The sequence below is a fragment of the Neofelis nebulosa genome, chromosome 11 (assembly GCF_028018385.1).
Source record: "Neofelis nebulosa isolate mNeoNeb1 chromosome 11, mNeoNeb1.pri, whole genome shotgun sequence".
NCBI classification, from domain to species: Eukaryota; Metazoa; Chordata; class Mammalia; order Carnivora; family Felidae; genus Neofelis; species Neofelis nebulosa.
Window position 1 is genome coordinate 36730429 of NC_080792.1, and position 22121 is coordinate 36752549.

At 45.6% G+C, this 22121-nt stretch overlaps 1 protein-coding gene across 15 annotated transcripts in view; it reads right to left on the reverse strand.

The window, feature by feature from the left end:
* The window catches only part of FHOD3 (formin homology 2 domain containing 3), a 471816-nt gene that overhangs the window by 7747 nt on the left and 441948 nt on the right, over positions 1 to 22121 (reverse strand). For 12 of the 15 annotated variants that reach the window (XM_058692315.1, XM_058692316.1, XM_058692314.1 and 9 more), the window contains 4 exons: positions 16973 to 17165; positions 11825 to 11848; positions 10099 to 10273; positions 3000 to 3161 (listed from right to left, as the gene is read on the reverse strand). In XM_058692315.1, coding sequence (XP_058548298.1) covers positions 3000 to 3161; positions 10099 to 10273; positions 11825 to 11848; positions 16973 to 17165 — 554 coding nt within the window. The remainder of the gene's footprint in view (positions 1 to 2999; positions 3162 to 10098; positions 10274 to 11824; positions 11849 to 16972; positions 17166 to 22121) is intronic. The other 3 variants (XM_058692311.1, XM_058692323.1, XM_058692322.1) reach the window with 1 other exon arrangement.

Genomic DNA, 22121 nt, shown 5'->3' on the forward strand with positions numbered 1-22121 from the left:
AGGTCTCTTGTTTTCCCTAAAACAAATTCAGTAATTTTTCAGGTTTGATATTTTTTTTCCATGAAATCCTATTTAGTACCTTATTTAGTACCCTATTAGTGTGGGTACATCCCACAAAATTCTATAAAAGAAATAAGATTTTAGTTACATCAAATCAATGTGAGATATGCCACATGCTCTTTGAGAGGGATGTTGAAGCTTTATGACATGATGAGGAGGCAGTCGTGGTTTGGGGGGATGGGGGTCAGATCAAATCAAACTTTTGCACTCCTTTCCCAGCAGCCCTTGGAACTGGACTTCCAGCTCTTTCCACTGAGAAACTATTCTTATAAGAGTGACCAGCCTTAAGATCTTAATTAGCTAAGAAATTGGTCAGTTATTTGTGAGTCATATCAAAGTAATCACATCTTTATAGAAATACAGCTCTGTGCCCAGGCTTCATAGTCATGTCACAGGTGGGGCCCAGACCCCCACCTTAAAAGGAAGCTCAACAGGAAAATGGTACCTAGCCCCTTTCAACCACGACAAGACTCGGCTCCCCTGGGAAAAGAGAACAGACTATGAGTCCCTCACCCCAGTTCTGTTCTGTGATAGTCTGGGCTAGTGGCCATATGCAGACCACCAGCTGGGCAGAGACCTTCTTCCAAAGACAGGTCCAAGAGAAAAGAACGTGGGGAGCAGCTCCCCGTCCCCTCCTTACCAGCCACCAGGGCACACCCTACAGAATCACACTAGTAAGGAGATCTCAAATGCCATTCAGCTTCAGGATTTTCCCGGGAAGGCCAACATTTAGGAGGCCGAAGAGAACAAATCGCCCTGGGACAAAACAGATGCCCCAATATGATGAAATGAGAAACCGAAATAAGAAAAAACCAAGAATCTCCCAGAATGTTCTCCCTTGGTCTGATTCACCAGCCAGTCGGAGAATCTTGGCCAGAATCTAGGGCAAGCACATGAAGTGCATTGGATCAATCATATCACAGGCTAGAAATCAACTGGAAATTCAAAACAGTTTACTTAAAGACAACTGGATTGTCACAGGCTGGAAACGCAGCACGGAGCCATGGGAACCTGCGAATCAATTAAGATGCCCTCACTGTGTCCCAACTGGCTGCATATTTCAAGCTTTAGCAGGACTTCTGGCGCACGCGGTCCTAGTCACCAGCATCAAACACGAAAGCAGACATTTAATTATCTTGGAGGATTCTCAAGTGGCTTGCAGGTCATAAATTTCTAGGTTATGGGATGGATTCTGTTTGGTTTCCTGCAACAGCTGGACTATTATTGCCTTTAGCCAAATGACTGATAGCACAAATACGCTGGTTATTCATTACCCACTTGCCTCATCACCACCATTAAACAATCAAATCAAATATAGCGTTGTTTGAGAGGGAGGCCCACACCAGGAAACCTCACATCGATTTTGCAAACTGGATTTTTTCTTACTCCTTTAACCTCTTGCAAGAAAGCTGGAGTTTATCATTCCTCTTAAACAGGAATCAAAATAACTTTCCCCCATCTTAAATTTCTGTTGATGGTGCCATTACTAATAAGTTAAACCCGTCACAGACAAACACTTACATACATGCAGTCTTGTATTTGTTGTAGTAACTGCATTGCAGAATAAAATGTGTTTGGCTAAATAAAAAGAGTATACGGCTGTTTTGCATAAGATTGGAATGGAAACGATACCACAGGAAATGAGTTTATGTCGGCCACAAAAACAGGCAAAATATCTCTCTGGCCAGATTGAAAAGGAAAATTAATTATGACTGTGTTATTGTTCCCAGTGACATTATGTGTCTCTCTAAGAATCTGGTTCTCTCTAGACCAGAGGGCAGGGCCTACACTCTTTGCCAATATAGACATATAACCTGGAGGCAGAACACGTACCCTGGGCCTCTGGGGACTGGCCAGGCCACTGGGTCATGCAGTTTCCTTTTCCGAGGTCTCTGGCCCAACAATGCTCACCTCTGTAAGGACGCTCCCTTGCCTGGCCTCCTTTCCCCAGCCCTCTCTCTCTCTCAGACATTGCAGCTCAAACCCCAATCACCTCCTGTGTGAATCTCAAAGGTGGCACCAAACACTGTGAATTCTTACTGAACTCCCGCCTACCTGGAGTCACTCTCCTTTCACTTTTTAGAGCCAGTACAGGCGGACGTAACCAGGCTTCCTTCTTGTGATGGTCATAAATCCCTGTCCTAGTCACCATCCCTTATTCCTGGAGGCAGAGACGGCAGAGACTAGGTCTCCTGAGTGACCCAGCATCCCCGGCCCAATCTTGGGGGCCGAGCTCTCTCCTAGAACATGCAAGGGTCACAGCTAATGCAGACCCATGTCAAAGGATGCAGAGGAACTGTGTTCCTCTACGGAGTGCAGCCCCTTGGAGTGCTAGCGAGGTGCCTGCAGAGGCAGCCCCACTCCTTCATTCTGTGGGCAGAAGTAGGCAGTGGGTTCAGACAAAGGGGAAAAACAGGTCCTTTGATTTAGTAACAAAAACAAGCTAGTCAACCTAGGTTAACATTAATTATTTTAAGCACCCTACTCCCCATAAAATCACTGGTGTTCACCTTTGACATGTTTGGGAGTAGCAGTGAATTCTGGGGGAACCATTTTCAGCTAGAAAGTGGCCCCGATGCAGAAATATGGCCTCAGCAAAGCATCCGCGGCAGAACTTGGCAATGGCCCCCCTGCAGCTACCCCTGCACACCAGAGATATTTCAGGGTCTTTTGGACACTCCTGGGGGCAAAGTGAGAATTGAGAGAGGCCCGCCCAGAAGTGGCAAATATGCTAGACAGGTGTGGCTGCAGCCCCCCTCCTCCATGACAGCAACGTTGATTGTCGAGCAGGGAACCTTTTGCCGATGAGTTTCGGTGGACCCTCCAGGCATTGTCCAACAACTGGCTGGAGCCAGCCTCACAGTGGCTGCCCTTCCCAGAGCATACAGGAGGGCAGGTACCTGCAGGTAAGTCCCTCACCCCAGCTCCAAAGCACTTACGAGATTTCCGGTTGGCCCGGGAGCGCTTCCTCTCCCGAGGCACCACTCGCTGACTGGGCACCTGGGTGGCCGACTTGACGATGCGATCCATGATCTCATCAGCTGCATCATCTGTGACGTTAGGGGAGTCATCCGTTCCCATAGTCCATGAACTAGCAGATCCTGAAAGATTACACAACCGGAGTGTGAGATGTACTCAGAGAGAAGGAACATACTAGAGAAAATACCAATACTACTCTTCCAGGCACGGAGCTCTGTCAGCAATGGATCACAGCAGCAAATCTCAGGCACTCACCCGCCCCCCCCCCCCACTGCAAGGGCACCACTGTGACCTGTGACTGCTACCCCCCCAGGCACTGAACTCCCCCTCAGAGCACTTACCTAATACTACCCTGTAACAGCTACTGAAGGCCTCCACCCAATAGGCCCCGGGATCATGGGAGGGCAGATACCACACCACAGAGTGCATCACAGATGCTCAGTGATGTATGTCCACTAATGTCTGGAGTTCTGTGTTAATTCAGCTCTCTATCCATGGCTGTATATGCCTAGTAAATGTCAATTACCCCTAACTTCTCTTCCAGTTAAACAGAAATCAATGGGTTTTGTGGCAGTCTATCTTCAGATTACTTAACCTTTAAGAATCGTAACAGGACAGGGGTGCCTGGGTGGCTCAGTCGGTTAAGTCCCTGATATCAGTTGAGGTCATGATCTCGACGTTCGTGAGTTTGAGCCCCGTGTCGGGCTCTGTGCTGACAGCTCAGAACCTGGAGCCTGCTTCGGATTCTGTGTCTCCCTCTCTCTCTGCCCCTCTCCTGCTTGAGCTTGCGTGCGCGCTCTCTCTCTCAAAAATAAATAAACAGTAAAAAAATCATAACAGAATAACATTCTTCAACTAACAAAGGGGGAACTGACATAAAATTTTCTCTGCTCCTTGACCAGGTAAACACATTTATAAATAACTGTATATTAAAGCAGAGCAGGTCTAAGTCTGGCATAAAAGCATCTGCCTACAGACAAGCAAGAAGAAAGCATCATGAAAACATGCACTACCAAGCAATGTTCAACAGTTAGAAATGAATGCTATTTTAACATATCAAGAACTATGCCTTTGTGATAGATCAACTTCCTTGTGAAATCTCTTCTCTAAGATGGGAAATACATTTCTGTAAGAAGAAATATGTGCAATGGGCTCAAAACTGTGTTTCCTCCACATACACTGCCCTTTGTAATAAACATATGACTTCAAAAGCCTGTAGGTGAGTGTTCTCAGACTCTGTGCCTACGGAACACTACTCAGAGCCTAAGGTCCAGCTGAAGATGAAGAAAAGCCAGCTTTTCTTAAACCACAGGCAAAAAAATGTTAGTAAATATATATCTTAAATTCTGGAGTTCTACTTCCATACTAATTTTTTAAAACTTTTGGCGTTTGGATACTGATGACAATAGCTGTGAATAGCTGCTCACAGTTGAGTAGACTGTGATTTTTGTGGCTATGTGTTTGTGGTTGAAATTTTACAGCAAATATGTAATATGCTATAATTTAGTTATAATTTCAGCCAGTAAAATGCGTATCACTGAAGTGCGTACATAAATAATTCACACTTTGCAAAAGGAGTAGGATTCCTGGGGCTCCACCACCTGAATGTATCTGAGACCTGTGGTTAGATAGGTCCATATGTTTTCGGGTGACAAGGTTTGTGTTGTTGTCTATGTTATTTTAAACATTTATTTTACGAGTGGGAGCGTAGCTACAGCACTGGCACGTACGAAAACAGTAAATTGTACTTTCTCTGCTTATGCCCAAGGGCACCTGGTCTACTTGCTCCCATAAGACTAGATTTTTCAACATCATTAAACCCTTTAAAATAGGTTCCTCTCAGAAAAGAACTTTTGAAATTGCTGAATGTTTCTGCATTCTCAGGATGGTCCAGGTGGTCTAATTGGAGGCAAGAGGCCTCATACGGGCACAGCTGTCACACTGGGACCCTTCAGAGCTTCTGAACAATGGTCCTCCTCAGAGCAGACAGAGCAATCGATAGTGCAATTGTGTTTTGCCCAGCAATTTCCTGTTTTCCCTTTTACCTACTGGTTTCTAATTCTGCGTCTCATTTTAAAATGCCAAACTACCCTTCCCAAAACACACAAATTTCAATCAACTGCATTTGCTTATAATATATTCTCAGAGCACTGGGCCAGAAAATGAAGGCATCATCTGATCTTCCTACCAAGAATTACCTATTCTTCCCATCTTATACATTCCCAGAGAGCTGCCTTCACCGTAATGTGTCAGGAGATGCTTCAAAGGAACATGCTGCCGTATGTTCAGGATTGCCAGACTCAGTTTTGTGATGATGTCATTCTTTCATGACCTCAGTCCTCGTCCTGCTTTTTTTTTTTTTTTAACCCCCACCCCTCCTTGGTTATTTGTCTGCCTGAGAGCTGTTTATATGCATTTATCCTGGTCATGTACAGGTTGGATTTTTTTTTTCCTGGAACCCTTGGACCCACACATAGCATCAGGGAAACACTGCCCATACATTTTACAGACCCAAAGGGCCACTGGCTTGCCACAGTCTCCCAAGTGTTAGCAAGACATTTATATACTGAGACGAAATAGAAAGAATGAAGTATTATAGACTATGATAGCACTGTATCACTTTGACTTCATTTTTTAAAATATGTGAGTTGATAATTTAGACTTGCTGAATCACAATGTTGTACACCTGAAACTAACGTAATGCTGTATATCAACTACACTTCAGTTAAAAAAAAAACAACAATGTAAAGCGTAGTTTGAAAGATAACACTGTAATTTATTTTTCCCCTTAAAAACCTAACCTAAAGAAATAGTCTAAAAGGGAAATAATTACATCAAAATAGAGTGTGATACAAGTTTGCCTTTGTTTCTGAAATAATTTCCCTGGATATAGACTTCTAGGTTTAAAGCTTTTCTTTCTGGCGGTTTGAAGATGTCATTTCTCTTTCTTCTAACTTCCAAGGCTTCTGTTAACAGTGAGCCCTCATCCTGACTATCATATTTTAGAAGGTAATCTATCTTTTCCCTTTGGTTTTTTAAAAGAGTTTATCTTTTTCTTTGGTTTTTTTGCAGTCTGCCTACATTGTATGACATATGCTTTCCTCTTTATTTATTCTCCTTGAATTTGCTAAGTTTCTTAAATGTGGGGGCTGATACCTATCATCAGCTCTGGGAAATTCTTAGCCATGACCTTGTCAATTATTGCTTCTTATCCATCTCTTCCTGCTGTTCCCATTATAAATAGGTTACACCACTGGACTGTGTGCCTCATTCCTCTTACATTTTGTTCTGCTCTTCCCATTGTTTTCCTATGCTTCACTTTGTACATTTTCTAATAACTCATCTGTGAAGTCATTAATCCTTTCTTTTGCTGGGATGAGTCTGCTCTTAAACCCACTCAACGAGTTCTTTATCTCAGACATTTCTTTTGCAGTTCTTGAATGTCCATTCAAATATTTTTTTTAATAAATTCCAATTTTCTGTTGCAAGTGTCCACCTTTTAATCAATTTGTCTATATTTTCCTCTGTGTTCTTTAACATTCGGAATGGTTCAACCCTGGCTGCAAATTTCAACATCCGGATCACCTGTGGATCTGCTGCTAGTGTTTCCTTTTCCTTGTCGGGCACATTTTCTTATTCTCTTGGCTTGTAATTTGGACTCTGCACTGGACTTTGTGTACAGAAGGATGCAGACACTGGAGTCCATGTTATTTCCCCCAGCCTTCGCTCTTTTCTGTTAAGCAGACATGGTGAAGAACGGAATGAGGTCGGGACCAGACTGTAGTTTTAGTGAAGAATCAGTCCACCTCTGTGTTTAAATATCTGTATGTATTTGTTGAAGGTGCTTACTCAAGCTCGTCTTTGTTTCCTCGGCCCTTCAAGGCTACAGGAGATTTCCTCCAACTTTTCTGACCAGCCTCCCCCTCATCATGCTGCCCCAGCACTTAGCAAATGTCTCATGGAGAAAACAGTCCTGGAGTTTGGAGACCCTCTACTTCCAAACCCTTATGCCAACTCATGTAGCTATTAGACATTTGGCTGACTTCTCTCTACTATTTGAGTCTCTCTGCCCACGGTAGGCCCAGTTTTTGGCTCTGTGTCCAGATTTGGCAAATGGTCCTAAGGAGGGGCTCTCAGCTCATCTACAATTCCAGTTTGTCTAGTCCTCTTTCCCTTACCAGTTTGCTGATATCTTTTAAAAGAAAGCTTCTGCCACTGTGTTGAAACAAATTCTAGTTGTCTGAGCAGGAGTGGTGCTCTGACCCTCCCTACTATGTGCCATCTGGAAGCAGAAGTCCCTGAATGTGCAGAGAAACTGAACAGTCTTCCTTTCTCATCTCTTTCTCTCTTAAAATTTGCAGCCTGTTATGTTCCATTAGACAAACTAGGCTCCATCTCCGCAGATGGCTTCCATCGAGCTACCCTTGCAGCCACCCAGGTATAGGGCTCCAGACCCTTGATGGCTGTGGTCAACTCCATGCGGCCATTGACACTCCCCTTCATCTTCCTGGTGGCCACGTGCAGGCCAGGACACAAAGCCTGCAAGAGCTGCTGGGCCCAGAGAGTCTAGACTCATCCGTGGGATGTCTTAGGTCGTTTTGAGTACCACAGGTATAAGTGATTCCCTTCCACACACCCCACCACACCGCAAAGCTGTTTTATTTACTCTTATCCTTGTTTTACGCTTCATAAAAGCAGCATTGAGAATGATAGTCTCTACTGCTATGCCTCTAATGCTACTACCTTCTTCACCATCTCACATTCAACACTTTTTTTCTCTCTTCTTAGATTCTTTCTTGTATATACATTCTTCCTCTGTGTCGCTACTTGGCTTTTCTGAGAAATGGAGGACCTTTTATAAATAGCACTGGCCAAGTGGAGGATACCTCTCCTTCCTCACAGAAAATCAGACAATCAGAACATACCCCATAAAGTGCTCAGGGCTGTGGTTGTTCACAGCTGTGTCTTTCTGCTGTTGGTTACCAAAAGGCAGCCCTTTCATTGCTACAGCAGAATATCCATATATTCATTTATTTTCTCCTAATTCCATATCCAAGACTACCTAGAAGACAGGGGGTTTGGAAAAACCAAATCCCAGAGAACCCACTCTTTGATTCTTTGATGTAATCATAGTATATGAAGTATTTGAGGTATAGTTTGGGAATCAAGGTTGTAGTAGAAGATATGACTTTCCTGCTTTGCTGTCTGTGTCTCAGGATACCACTGGGGCAAGGGTGGAGGGAGGCAGCCCTTTTTCTGGCATATTCTTAGCTGCATATCAAAGTAAAACGCAAAAAGGGTAAAAACCAAAGTCCAACATTAAGAAACAGACAAAGGAGCTAGAGTGATATTGAACTCACATGAAGTAAGAAAAACATGTGGTAATTTTGTAAAAATCCTGAAGTGCAGCTCCCCTAGGGAATCCCACATATGCCTTAGGGACCTGGAACCCTGCCTGGAAGCCCTTTCAAGACTCCTCCTTGGATGGCAGCTTATGGTCCTTGGGTTGACAAGAAGTTCCAAGAAACCAAATGTAATGTGTGACCCATTTTCTTCTAAAGAAAACTTGAAACTGCATTTACTTTGTCTCTTATGTCAAAGTTCTTGTTACTATCATTACTATTTTTTTCTTACATTTAACAGGGTTGACAACAGCAAAATTCCAAAAACACAAAGCCAATTAGAAGTCACTGAAGGGCCTTCTCAGGGGTGTCTCCAGCTCACAACTCTACTTTGTAGCTGCCATCTGTCATCCTGTGAGTCTCAATGTTCTTCAGAGTCTGGGAGGATGCCTGATGGGCATCGCATGCACGCATTTCCTTACCGAGTTTCCGTGATGTGGAAGCCAACCCACAACCCAGTTTTCCTGGCCTGTTCTATTTTTTGCCCCTCTCTAATTACTACTAGAACTGCTCTCAGGTGCCAGAGCACCCCAGTTTGGACAATAAATGATATGCTTTCTGTTAGTTGTTTGCAGTGTATGTGTGAAGCAAACACCAAGAGGAGAGACAGCCTGTCCGTCAGGAGCTCATTCTCTTTAGTGATAAAGTTTGTAATCTTTAGGCAGCCTGAAGGGGGGTGCTCAGGACCACAGGGGAGGAAGGATGGGCCCAGTGAGTTGAGGAGGACGAAGGAGGAGGTGGATTCTGGAGGTGAAGGGGGGCTGGACAGGCAGAGGAAAAGGGGACAGCATGAACAGCGGAGGGGGCTGAGGGAGATGCGGGTGCAGAGAAGGGTGGTGCCCAGTGGGAGGGCCAGTGAGTGCCAAGTGTGGGAGACAAGCTGAGATCAGGGGCCTGAAGCAACAGCATGAACAGTGTGGGCCACGTCTTGCAGGCAGTGAGGAAAGCGAGGAGGGGATCACGTGGTGTCAGACTAGACTAGGGGACACCAGTAAACATTCTCAGACGAAAAATGCACCTCATTCTTAATTACAATAAAATATCCCTTCCAAGTTATGAAACGAATCTGGAAACTCTTATCTGTCTTTACCATCTTCAGTTTTCATTGCTTCATTGCCTCTAAAGATTGAAAAAGGCAAAAAAGGGATAGTGCTTTCATCCGGGGGCCGGCACGCTTCTTCTACACGGGCCAGCTCATGAAAACTTTAGGCTGTAGGGTCCTCACAGTCTCTCCCACCACCACTCAGCCAGGCCACGGCTGCCTTCAGGCGCCACAGACAGCACACCAATGGGTACACTTGGCTGTGTCCTAGAGAAAACCTCATTTACAAAATACTTCGCTGGCTGCATTTGGTAGTTTCCTGCCCCCCCACCCCGCCGGCTTTAACCTGTAAGGATTCATTCATAATAATAACTCCTCTTGTGTGAATTCAGTTTTACCTCTGGGAGGATTGGTCTTTGAGACGAAGCACTAGAGTGGGTCACAAACGTGTGCGTGAAGGAACGTGTGTGGTCAGCACTGGAGGTCCCGGGGAGTCGGAGGCCCTGAGCAGATACTTCCTGGGCCCAGTAACCTGTACCCTCGTGCTGGGAACTGGGTCCCCGCGGGTGGTCATCTGGGGAAGCCCCCCTCAACTGCCTCCAGCCCAGGAGTTACCTCGGCTCGCTCGGCTGCGTGTGCGGACGCCCAGCACCGGGGTGGCGTCCTCCACGGCGGGCGACGAGGTCTTCAGCACGGCCTTCATGTTCTCGTGCTCGGTGGCGTCCTCTGCGTAGCTCAGGCCCTGCGGCTGGCTCAGAGGCGCCGGAGAGCTGCTGGAGAACTTGCCGGACTACGAGACCAAAGTAGGGGTGAGGGGCTGAGGTGACTCCCCAAAACACCAACTCAAGCCCACAAAACATTTCGTTGAGGAAAACCTCCCTCTTCGTTGTTTGTGTGCATTCTGCAGATGCATTCGCTAGGGCAGTCACTGAGGTTGTCAATGAGCCAGTGACACCCATCCGTGTATGCCGCAAGTTCTCTGACCAGAAAGAAAAGCCATGGTCCCAGAAGGGCCACATCTGGCCCTCCCCTCTCCAGGCTCTCCCGGCCCACTACAGATTCCCTCGGTGGCTGCCTGCTAGGGACGACTGACATCAACCCTGGGAAGCACTCAGAAACCAAATCTGTTTCCAACCCCAAAGCCCTGATGTGAGAATTCAAATATGCCCCGTTAATCACATTATCAAGTTGTTTTTTAATTTACCACCAGAAAGCAGTTAAAATTTTCTTATCTACCACTTATGATGGTTTAAAACGTGGGATTCAGTCACACAATCATACCACGGTAAGCGATGGGTAGAATCTTTCCAGATCTAGTTCCATCTCACTTTGCAGAGAAGGAAACCGAAGATTCAGTGACATGCCAAAGACCCCAAGGGAATCAGCTGCAGGGCCCAGACCCGAACACGACACAGAAATTCATGCCGAAACTGAGTTGGGCAACACTCGCTACTTCTGGCCGTGTGAGAAATGTAGTTGTTCGAACATGCAGTACATGTACGTGGTGAAATTCTCTAATTGTAGCTGAGCAAAGAATCAGGGTTTAGATGTTTTAAAAGAGGTATGCTAGAACACTAGGCCATATGTACACAAGGGCAAACATCTGGAGGAGAAACAGAAAGTCAGTCAGACTAATGTTTGCAAAGAGCAGCTCTACAGATTCCTGGCTTCCTCTTGTCATCGAGTGTCTCAGCCATGGCAGCAGAGCCCAGGACTCGTCTGCTCGTGCCATCTGCACTGCTCCCTCCTCATCTCCCAGGGCCCATCAGCCCTGACTTGGTCTCTGGTTCTCCCATCTGCACCGGACCCAGGAGGAGGAGCCCCGTCATCCCACCCCTGCACACGTGAATCCCAACGAACCCTATGGATTCTGGCTGAGAAAATAGACGCAAGTCAAAGGCTGCCCATGAGAGGGACTGCTTTCGTGGCCACTATCCCACTTCCTGTTTGGTTTTAGGGCTCTTTCTACGGTTGTTCTAGAACCCAGTTCTCATATTTGAGTTGCCAAAAGGCTCAGACAGGGGGCTGGAGGGTAAATTCCCTGTCCACTTCTCCAATATTGGAGAGTATCTCCAATATTAGAACTTGGCCATTCCTGACAGGGCCTGGGACTCAGGCACAGCTTGGAAAATGCAGGTAACCCTTGATTCCTGGCATACACAGCATGATGAGAACCCATGTCAGGAGGTTAGTGATCACACGAAAGCAACCAGAAAACAACCATGCATGGTTTAGAGCACTGAATGGTGCTGATGCCTCATGCCGCTTATGTTAAGTTAGACTCTACAGCACGCCTGGGAAGGCCAAATGTGGCATTCTTCATGTTTATCAACAGTCCTACCTCCACTTCATCCTCTTCGTCAGTCTGCCCGAGAGGACAGGACAGGATGGAAAAGACAGAAGGGATTCTTAGACGGTGCAGAAGTCAGCCAAGATGAGAGCATCTCAATGTCATAGCAAATTCCAAATACAGAAACTGGCCATCAAAACCGGGGTGCGCCCTCCTGATTTGGGAACTGCCAGGCCCTGACTGCACAACCCTCCTGCCCTCGTCCAGACATTCCCTCTGTGAGCCCCAAGGCCAGTTCTGACCAAAGTCAGGAGGAATCTGTGGGGCTCTAGACCAACCTCCTGAGGCCGCCCAAGGGCTGATAGCCAGCATACCTGGTTTCCGGACAATTAAGATCTGACTCCCAGCTCTGTGGCCTGCTATTCAGCTGGCCATGTCCTGTGGAACCCACCACAACCTGCCGGTCACCAGGGCCCTCCGGAAGTGGACCAGCCTCCATCTGCCCAATGCTCTCTGCCAGCTACTGTCCTCCCTCTCATCCCGAATGCCAGAGCCCTCCCCACCTAGGCTGCCAGGTCCTTCCACACACAGGGAAGGCAGAACACGCAGAACAACCGCCCAAGTAGAATGGGTCCTGTTACCCTTTCCTCCGAAACATGAAACTCAGTTCTTCTAAAACTCTTACCTGCCCCTCATGGAGGCTTTCTGAGCTGACATGCCAAACTTTTAATTATCACCAGATAAACTTCTTTAAGTAACTTTCAAATAAAATATCTTTTTTAAAAGATAAACTGAGGGCAGGGGAACCTGAGTGGCTCAGTTAATTAAGTGCCAACTTCAGCTCAGGCCATAACTCGTGCTTTGTGAGTTCGAGCTCTGTGTCAGGCTCTGTGCTGACAGCTCAGAGCCTGGAGCCTGCTTTGGATTCTGTGTCTCCCTCTCTCTCTGCCCCTCCCCCACTCATGTGCATGCTCTCTCTCCTTCTCTCTCAAAAATAAACATTAAACAAAATTAAAAAAAAAAAAGACAAACTGAAGGTGAAAGTCATGCCCATCTCTTGATTTTAGATTAAACACACCCTCAATTTAACCTGTTTCCACTGAGGTTACAAGACCAGGGCCACAGATCAGACACAAGGATTTGTTTTTTTTTTTTAATATATATAATTTATTGTCAAATTGGTTTCCATACAACACCCAGTGCTCATCCCAACAGGTGCCCTCCTCAATGCCCATCACCCACTTTCCCCTCTCCCCCACCCCCCCATCAACCCTCAGTTTGTTCTCTGTATTTAAGATTCTCTTATGGTTTGCCTCCTTTCCTCTGTGTAACTTTTTTTCCCCCTTCTCCTCCCTCCTGGTCTTCTATTAAGTTTCTCAGGATCCACATAAGAGTGAAAACATGGTATCTGTTTTTCTCTGACTTGTTTCACTTAGCATAATACTCTCCAGTTCTATCCACGTTGCTACAAATGGCCAGATTTCAATCTTTCTCATTGCCAAGTAGTACTCCATTATATATATAAACCACATCTTCATTTTTTTTTTTTTTAACATTTATTTATTTGTGAGACAGAGAGAGACAGAGCATGAACGGGGGAGGGTCAGAGAGAGAGGGAAACACAGAATCCGAAACAGGCTCCAGGCTCTGAGGGGTCAGCACAGAGCCCGATGCGGGGCTTGAACTCACGGACCGTGAGATCATGACCTGAGCTGAAGTCAGACGCTTAACCGACTGAGCCACCCAGGCGCCCCAAACCACATCTTCTTTATCCATTCATCAGCTGATGGACATTTAGGCTCTTTCCATAATTTGGCTATTATTGAAAGTGCTGCTATAAATATTGAGGTACAAGTGCCCCTATGTGTCAGCACTCCTGCTTCCCTCAGACACAAGGGTTTTGAGAACAGACTAAACTTTCAGCAGCTGAAATGACAAAATGCTTCTGATTCATCAAGTTCCACACCATCCCCAGGCAAATGGCACCACACTCAGAGATAAGAGTCCTGCTCTATTTTTATTTCTAGTTTAGAACTTATTATTTTACCAGGATGATTGGCATTTTCTCATCATTAGCACATGTATAAGGTGTTACCTATACAAAATCTCGAGCCCTCTCAACATCCCCCAAAGTAACTAGCATTCCCTTTTTCTAGAAGAGGAAGCTGGGGTTAATGGAGGATAAATGTCTGTGAAACTGAAGGAAACATTTAAAATAGGAAGCCAGAAGGGGAAGCTCTCATGCCTTAATGCTGTCATCAATTGCAGCCACCAATAGGAAGAAGCCTACCTTAGCACCCCAGCAAGAGGGATGAAGATTTCCTTCTTGCCTGGCAACAACCCAGCCAATGAGAGACTACCACAACTCAGCCAATGAGAAACCACCACCACCCCGAACTCTCACTTTTTTTCTAATGGACTTTTCATTGGAAGTAGCCTCTCCCAATTTCCTCTTTTGTCTATAAAGTAGCATTCCTTTCCTTTGTTCTCTGGACTTGCCCTATGGTTTTGTCATAGCTTACATGTCCCAAATTGCAATTCTGCTGCCATTCCCAAATAAGCCCATTTTGTTGCTAAAATAACTGGATGGTTCATTTTCAAGACCTCCCCACTGTCCCTGGATGTGGAGGTCATGGGACTGATAGCCCGAGTTCTTGCCGCCCATCTTGAGTATGATGACAGTAGATGGGCCACTGCAGTCTTGTGCTGCCTTGTCTATGTCACCATTTTGTCTAGAACTACTTCAGGGAACAAGGAGGAGGAACTATTTAATTTAATATTGACCCTTAGCTGGGAGGACTCCTGGATATTGAGAAAGGAAGCCTTTTTCATTTTAGAAACAGAGAAAGAAGAGGAGGGACAGGCACACAAGGACAGATACAGGGCTGACTCTAAACACAGGGTCTTCAGATTTTACCCAGATTTCACTCTATCTTGGAAGATAATTGCTTTTTCAGGGCACCTAGGTGGCTCAGTTGGCTAAGTGTCCGACTCTTGATTTTGGCTCAGGTCGTGATCTCACGGTTCATGAGATTGAGCCCTGTGTCGAGCTCTGTGCATGGTGTAGAGCTTGTCTGAGAGTCTCTCTCTTCCTCTCTCTGCCCCTTCCACATGCGCTCTCCCGCTCTCTCAAAATAAACAAACATTAAAAAAAGTTTTTCCGCCAAATCATGTCTGTTTGACTGCTACCACTTCCACCTTCATTTTACCCAGAATCTTTATTAAAAATGATTTACTACACAGTTTTCTCTAAAAATCATTTACAGGCCTACTGTTCAGGGACTCAATCTATCGCCTATGTTTTTAGTAGTGTAAGTTGTGTATATGTTGTTTTCTAACCAGATCATGAGGATACCCTTGGGGTATAGCTTGTCTTTTATTGTAGTCACATCTTCCTTAGTGCCCAGTGCAGTGCTGGGCACATAAGTGAGAATTGAGAAAAGAAGCTATACACTTTGCCTTAAGTGACAATATCCTAGTTTTCCAGCAGATGGCAGTCTTTGTACGTGGATAATGCCACTCTGACCAGTGAAAACAGGGACTATGTTGAGGATGAAGCCTGTACAGCCCACATTTTAATGGAAATTTAAATATTTTTGAATCAAACTGCAGAAACATTTACCCATTTATAAATAGGCAAGCTGAATGTTTTCGGAGAAGGACAGAATTAAAAAATTAGTGGGATCTGTAAAAAAAAATCTCAAAAATTTGGCAAGAAATTATCATGTGTTTTTGTAACTATAAGCATATTGGGCTTGTATTTTTCACCCTCCAATGTGTCTCATTTCCACAAAAGCAAGTAAGCCCCTTTTAAACTTTTAAAAATAACACCGTGGAATGCAAAGTGGGCCACAGTTTGTCCAAATGGATTCAGTTTGCTTCCTGTTGCTGTCCTCTGGGAGGCTAAACATCCTATTGAACCCAGATTTCAGGAGAGGAGAAGGAAAACTCTCAGTGATGGCACTGGCATTCAGAACTGCCAGGGGGCTGCACAGAGGACTCCCTCCACAGACAAATGAACTGAGCACTCTTTAAGGGTCAAGAAAATTCCAAGGGAACAAGGAGTTTGGGTGAGGGGGTTGGTCCCTGGTGGTCCGCAGAACTGCCATAAAATGACAACATTTCTAAGATGATGGATTCGGTCGCCACATAAATGTCAGATCCCTCAAGAATGTGGACAGGAATCATGTGCACTCCGTTTTTCCCACAACACACACATCCATCGGGGCGCAGAAGGTAGCCTGGGGTCTTCTTAACTGCTTTTATTCTCCCTAAATATGTCTGATTGGAGTTGCACTGAGAATTGCAACCCCCAGGACGATGACACTCCCTGTTGCTTGGTCCTTTACCCGCTCCATCCTCTGTATCACAGAGCCAGTGTGCTTCTCGAGTTCATGCACAGATGGGATCAATTTCATAAAGACACATCAGAAAGAGGCACCTGCATGGTATGTCTTTGTCTCTGGCTTCTTCACACATCCCTTTCCCCTCTACTTCTAGAACATCTCCCATCTGAATGCCCATGGCACCCAGGACCTGGGGGGCTCAGGGCTGAGGTGGGAGAGAGAAGCCCAGGAGCGAGGCAAGCATGTAAGTGTGCAGAGGCTCCCCGCCGACCGCCCCCGAGGGGCTAAAGGGAACTCCTGTTGGGTTCACTGTTGTCCAGATTTCTTCCCACCTGAATATCCTCTGACTCAAGGGACTGCCAGGAAGCCCTCAGATTATGTCTTTGACCAACCTCACCAATTATTTCTCTATTCAGAGTCCTAGAATGGGTTGCCCATGGGTCAACTGGTTGGTTGCACATAGCATCGTTATGAAGATGAAACTCCTGAATCAACTCCCAAATCAGTAGTATACCTGTCTTCCTATGATAAGTGGCATCACCATTTAACTGTTTTCTTTTTTTCCACTTTTACCCACATCCCAGAGGTTGAAGAATCAAGCCTTTAATGACACCACATCCCACAACACCCCAATATGGGTTAAAGTCCCTCCACCAGTCACACATCCTTAATTTACATGTATTAGTCCCACGTACGTTATATAGATTTTCACAGAAATAGTAGAGGAATAGTTTATGAGCACTTTTTAAAACATGGACATTTTTTTCACAGTGGGGGGTGGAGAGCACAGCTCCCAAACTGCGGGGAGATTTTATGGTTGATCTACTTTCACAATAAATGACATGAAACTTACATCGGTGATCATCTTCCCTCTGGTCTTATTTCTTTCTCTGTGGTTGGCCCGTTTCTGTTTCTGCTGCAAAACCCTTTCCCTGGTGGTGCGATACTCCAGTGCAAATTCACTAAGGATCCTGCAGAACTTGTTTATGTTCACTTCCCGAATCGCGTAAGGTGGGTGGCCCATAAAGAGCAAAAAGGAATGGAACCTGCGATAAAACACACGATAATGGTGATGGCTTCAGTTTTAAAGAACAAAAACCTACGGTCTCAAAACTTTCAGTAAGAAACCAACCAGGCAGGCATCGTGCTTCGTTCCTCGGGCTTTGGGGTTGAAGAGACTTGAGTGAAAAATGCAACCAGAAGTCAAGTTCAACTCGCTTTCTCGCTGAAGGAGGATGTCTAGGTGTTAGGATTTTAGGAGATTACTGTTTTCCTTTTGCTTGTCAGTGTTTTAATGCTTTTCTAAAATGTGTACGCAAATCTTTCGTAAGAGAGAGGATGAAGCACTGTCTTAAAGAAAAGACCGCAGTTTCTAGATTATGTAGGAACTGAATAAGGAATAAGGGAATATTGCTTAGTGATTCCTCAATGACCTGCTTTCACAACAACTGGAACACACATGATCACATGAGTTGTCAACAGATGGTTTGTAAAAATGCTGATAAAATTTTTTGTGAGTAAATATTCTGAAATATTTTCTCATGATATCATATACAATCTTAATTTTATTAGGAAGCACCAAACAAGCAGCACAAAATAAATTTCAGCTATTTAACTTCTAAATTAAAAATTAGTGGATTTTAGTGACTTAGCAATTTTGTAAAGGAAATTAAATAAGCAAACATGTACACGATTTTTAGTTATCCAGAAATGAGAAAGAAGATACAAGAAGACAGAGGGACAGTTTTATGTAGACGGAACAGTATTATATAAAGGATACCACTATTTATGGACAACTACTTTGGATTTTGATCATTCTAATTTTTACTGTTTGAATAGGGGTTTTGATTGGTTTTCAAAAGAGAAAAATTGGCTTATTCCTTATGTGAAAAATAATAAAACATACAACTTGTAATTAAAGGGGCTGAAAAAATGTTTACTACCAGAGAATTTAGCTACACCTATAAAGCTGTTGGAGAAAAACAAATTGTAAGTTTTCATGACTTTGGATTAGGCAATGATTTCTTTCTTATATGTGACACTGACACCATCAGCAACCAAAGAAAAACACAGATAAACTGGACTTAATCAAAACTAAACACTTCTTTAAAAATGTTTATTTATTTTGAGAGAGAGAGCACGAGTGGGAGAGGGGCAGAGAGAGAGAGGGCGAGAAAGGGAATCCCAAGCAGGCTCTGCGCTGTGAGCACAGAGCCTGATGCAGGGCTTGATCCCACAAACTGTGGGATCATGACCTGAGCCACAATCGAGAGTCAGACCCCCAAGTGACTAAGCCACCCAGGTGCCCCCCCCCCAATTAAACACTTTTGTGTGTCAAAGGACACCATCGAGAGTGAAAAGACAACCCACAAAGTGGAGAAAATATTTGCAAATCATGTCTGATAAGAGATTTGTATCCAGAATATATACAGAAATCTTACGACCCAACACTGAAAAGACAAATGAAATATGGACAAAGGATCTGAATAGACATTTCTCCAAAAAAAAGATACACAAATAGCTAATAAGTGCATGACACGGTGCTTGACATCATTACGCATTAGGGGAATGCCAACCCACACCACAAGGAGATGTCACTTAACACTCACTGGGATGGCTATAATAGAAACACACACAATAACAAGTGGTGGTGAGGGTGCAGAGAAGTTAGAGCCCTCAATCAGCAGCAGACGGGAACATAAAATGGCTCAGCTGCTTATGGAAAAGTCTGGCAGTTCCTAAAAACTTAAACATAGGGTTACCATATGACCCAGCACTTTTGCTCCTATATATATCCCCAAAAGAAATGAAAATATGTGCCCACACAAAACCTCTACAGAAATGTTCACAGCAACATTAATCATAACAGCCAAAAAGTAAAAATGACTCAAACGTCCATCAATAAATGAACAAAATGTGGTCTATCCACACACGGTACCACATAACTGGCCCCACTTCCTGTCTCACCTCCAATGACCCCAGCTGCACTAGACTCCTCGAGATCCCTTGAACAAGCCTCGGACTCCAGGCGTGCTATGTGGACCCAGAGATGGCCGAGCTAAGAGTCTGCAGGGCCTGTGAGAGGGGCAGAAAGGCATTCCACTGGCAGGACCACAGGCTCTGAAAGGTGTCCACTCCTAGCCATTCCCTCTCTCCCATCCTAAAGGATCCCGCCCCAAATATCACCTCCTCAGAGAAGCCTTCCCTGATGTATTTTGTAAAACAGCACCATGTCACTTCCTGTCTCAATTATACTCTTAATTTTTCTTCCTGGCCCTTACTACTACCTGACATTATACACCGGCTGTATAATACATGATGTGTTGAGATAGGAAGGCGTGTGCAAGAAAAATCAAGGGGACAACCAGTATCTTTGATCGGTCCCATCATCAAGTGTGCCACTGAGTAGAGGGTCTGGCCCAGGAAGGGGAAGGGTGGATCTGGGGGTACCAGGAAGCCAGTGAGGGTGTCACTTGTCTCTGTGCCAGCCAGCAAGGCCTTCCTCCACACTTGCATCTGGGCCCCCGCACTCCAGCGCCCACCACAGCGTAGACAGCTCAGCCTAACGGGTCTGCGGGAGCTGAGTGAGGGGCTTGCAGGTGAGACGAGGCAGCTGGAGGGGCAGCACGAAGGGAAAGGGTAAGATGCAGATTCAGCCACGCAGAACGAGATTTTCTCAGCCAGGCAATGGTTTTGAAAGCTAAGTCTTACCTAAAGAGGACTAAGTTCTTTCATCTGCCCCGTTATCAAGAGGAGACCCACTGGACTAAGGGAGGGCCAGACAGGACAGGGAGGTGGAAGCACCTGCTTCTTTAGCTTCATGAATGAAGGAGCAGGGAAGGTGGGAGGCCCGATGTGCGTTCTCATCTCTCCCCAAGAAGGTCCTGGAGTGGGGAGAAGTCTGCTGAGAGGCTAAGGGGTGCCGAGGGCAAGAGGAACTTCTGTCCCACCAGGAGGCCCTGGTACGAAACAGAGGGTTCCGGGCCCAAACGGATCCCCCCCCCCCCCCCAGCAGAGAGGGAAGGGCAGCCTTGTAAGGTGAGGAAGCAATACGGTCTGGCCAGACTCACTGGCCCTCATGGATCCTGTGTGGTGGACAGTAGACCCTAGGGAACAGGGGGTACGAGCTGAGAGCCTGCGGGGTCTGAGGACACAAGTGGAGCAGAGGGGAGACCTGATGAGCTGTCCTTTCAGCCCATCAGTCACACCAGGAGGTGCTGAGCAGAACTGCCCTGGCCTGTCCACATGGGAGGCTAGTGAGTTTCCAGAGGGCTCCGTCGGAGAACCTACCCCCATCTTCACCACTGGGCTCTAGAAATCACTGGGCTTCCCCAAGGTCAACTTCGGGAGGGGTAGCTTGGAGGAGTCGAACTCTTGAAGTCCAAACATTCGAGAGACTAACAGTTTAGCTGCTTATCCTTTGACTAGGTCGGCAGACTGCTACCCAGCCAGGCAGTGGGTCATTGAGGAGGTGGGCTGAATGGCAAAATAAGCAAAAGTTATTTTGTCTGTGCAGCTGAACATCATCAGAATAGAACCGCAGCTCTGCTCCCTGCACAGGCTTGAGTTAACGCCCCAGAGACGGATGACCTTCATACTCGGGAAGCCTCAGAGCTGTGTCTGTGTCACCACTGTGTCTTTTAAAAAGGGCCCTATTAAATGAATTCCTAATTACACAGATAAAAATATAAGTCTTATATACTTGCAGGTGAGGGAAAAAAATGAAGGCCTAGCTACTTCCAAGTTTCTGATCTGCAATATTTAGGCTGACCTGCAAGCCCATAAGGCACCTGTACCCACCTCACCTACGGTTCTAGTCCTTTCTGGGTCTCAGTTTCCTAAGCGTAAAGGAAACATATTAAACCACAGCAGTGTAGGCTATGCTCCTGGGAATGTTGGGAGCAAGGGAGGGAAAGAGGAAACACAGCCGCTGGGGCTCTCAGTCCCCCAGCGCCATTTCGACAAGATATTCTGGCTTTAATCAGTTCTACATATGGCCTTCCAGCTAACCACTTCATTCAAACCCAGGGTTCTATGGCTTAGATGCTTTGGCTTGGCCACTACCTGGACCTGCCCTTTAGCCCTGCTTCCCTGCACATCGCCCCCCCTGCCTTTTTTTTAAATGTTTGTTTATTTTTGAGAAAGAGACAGAGACAGAGTGCAAGTGGGGGAGGGGGAGAGAGAGGGAGACACAGAATCCGAAGCAGGCTCCAGGCTCCAAGCTGTCAGCACAGAGCCATGCTCTTTTACCACCCACAATAACTACGGTGGATTCCTAGCTTGTGCTGGTCATCCCGCATGGGATGGCCAACAGCGAGGAGACAGGGATCTAGGTCATGCAACAGCAACCATCATTTGGGTGACCAGCTTACCAGGGAGAATAGGACAATCAGGGCAAACTATATACATTTTACACACACACACACACACACACACACACACACACACACACACACACACACACACACTAGCTTAAGGAATCACCAAAATGAGTTTTTACCTATCCAGGATAATATGGCTAATGTGATCAGGCATAATAACTTTCCAAGACTTTCAGAAAATTACTCCAGTTTCATAACATTCCAAGTGGAAACTATTTGTTTATTTGAGTAGTTTTAAGTTGGAAATTGCTTGTATCACACAAAAGCAGGGAGGCCCGAAGCAGCTCACGTTCCCTGCCTCCACTTGCTCACTATGTTAAAAGCATGGTGTACTTTGATTTCACTAAGAAATTTGACCAAATCTCTGATAAGACCCTCCTCCCCAGAGGGCACTAAGAGGTCAAGGTGGAGTGCAGGGAGAGGGATTTACAACTAAATTCCAGAAGTACTGAGTAATGGATGGTCTTCAACCTGGAGGGAAGATTCTGTTCCCTATTCTTGTCTTGCCTAACATTTTAATTTTTTTAAGTTTATTTATTTTTGAGAGAGCGAGCGAGCGAGCGAGAGAGCGCTCGCACAAGTGTGTCCAAGTGATAGGGAGGGGCAGAGAGAGGGAGAAAG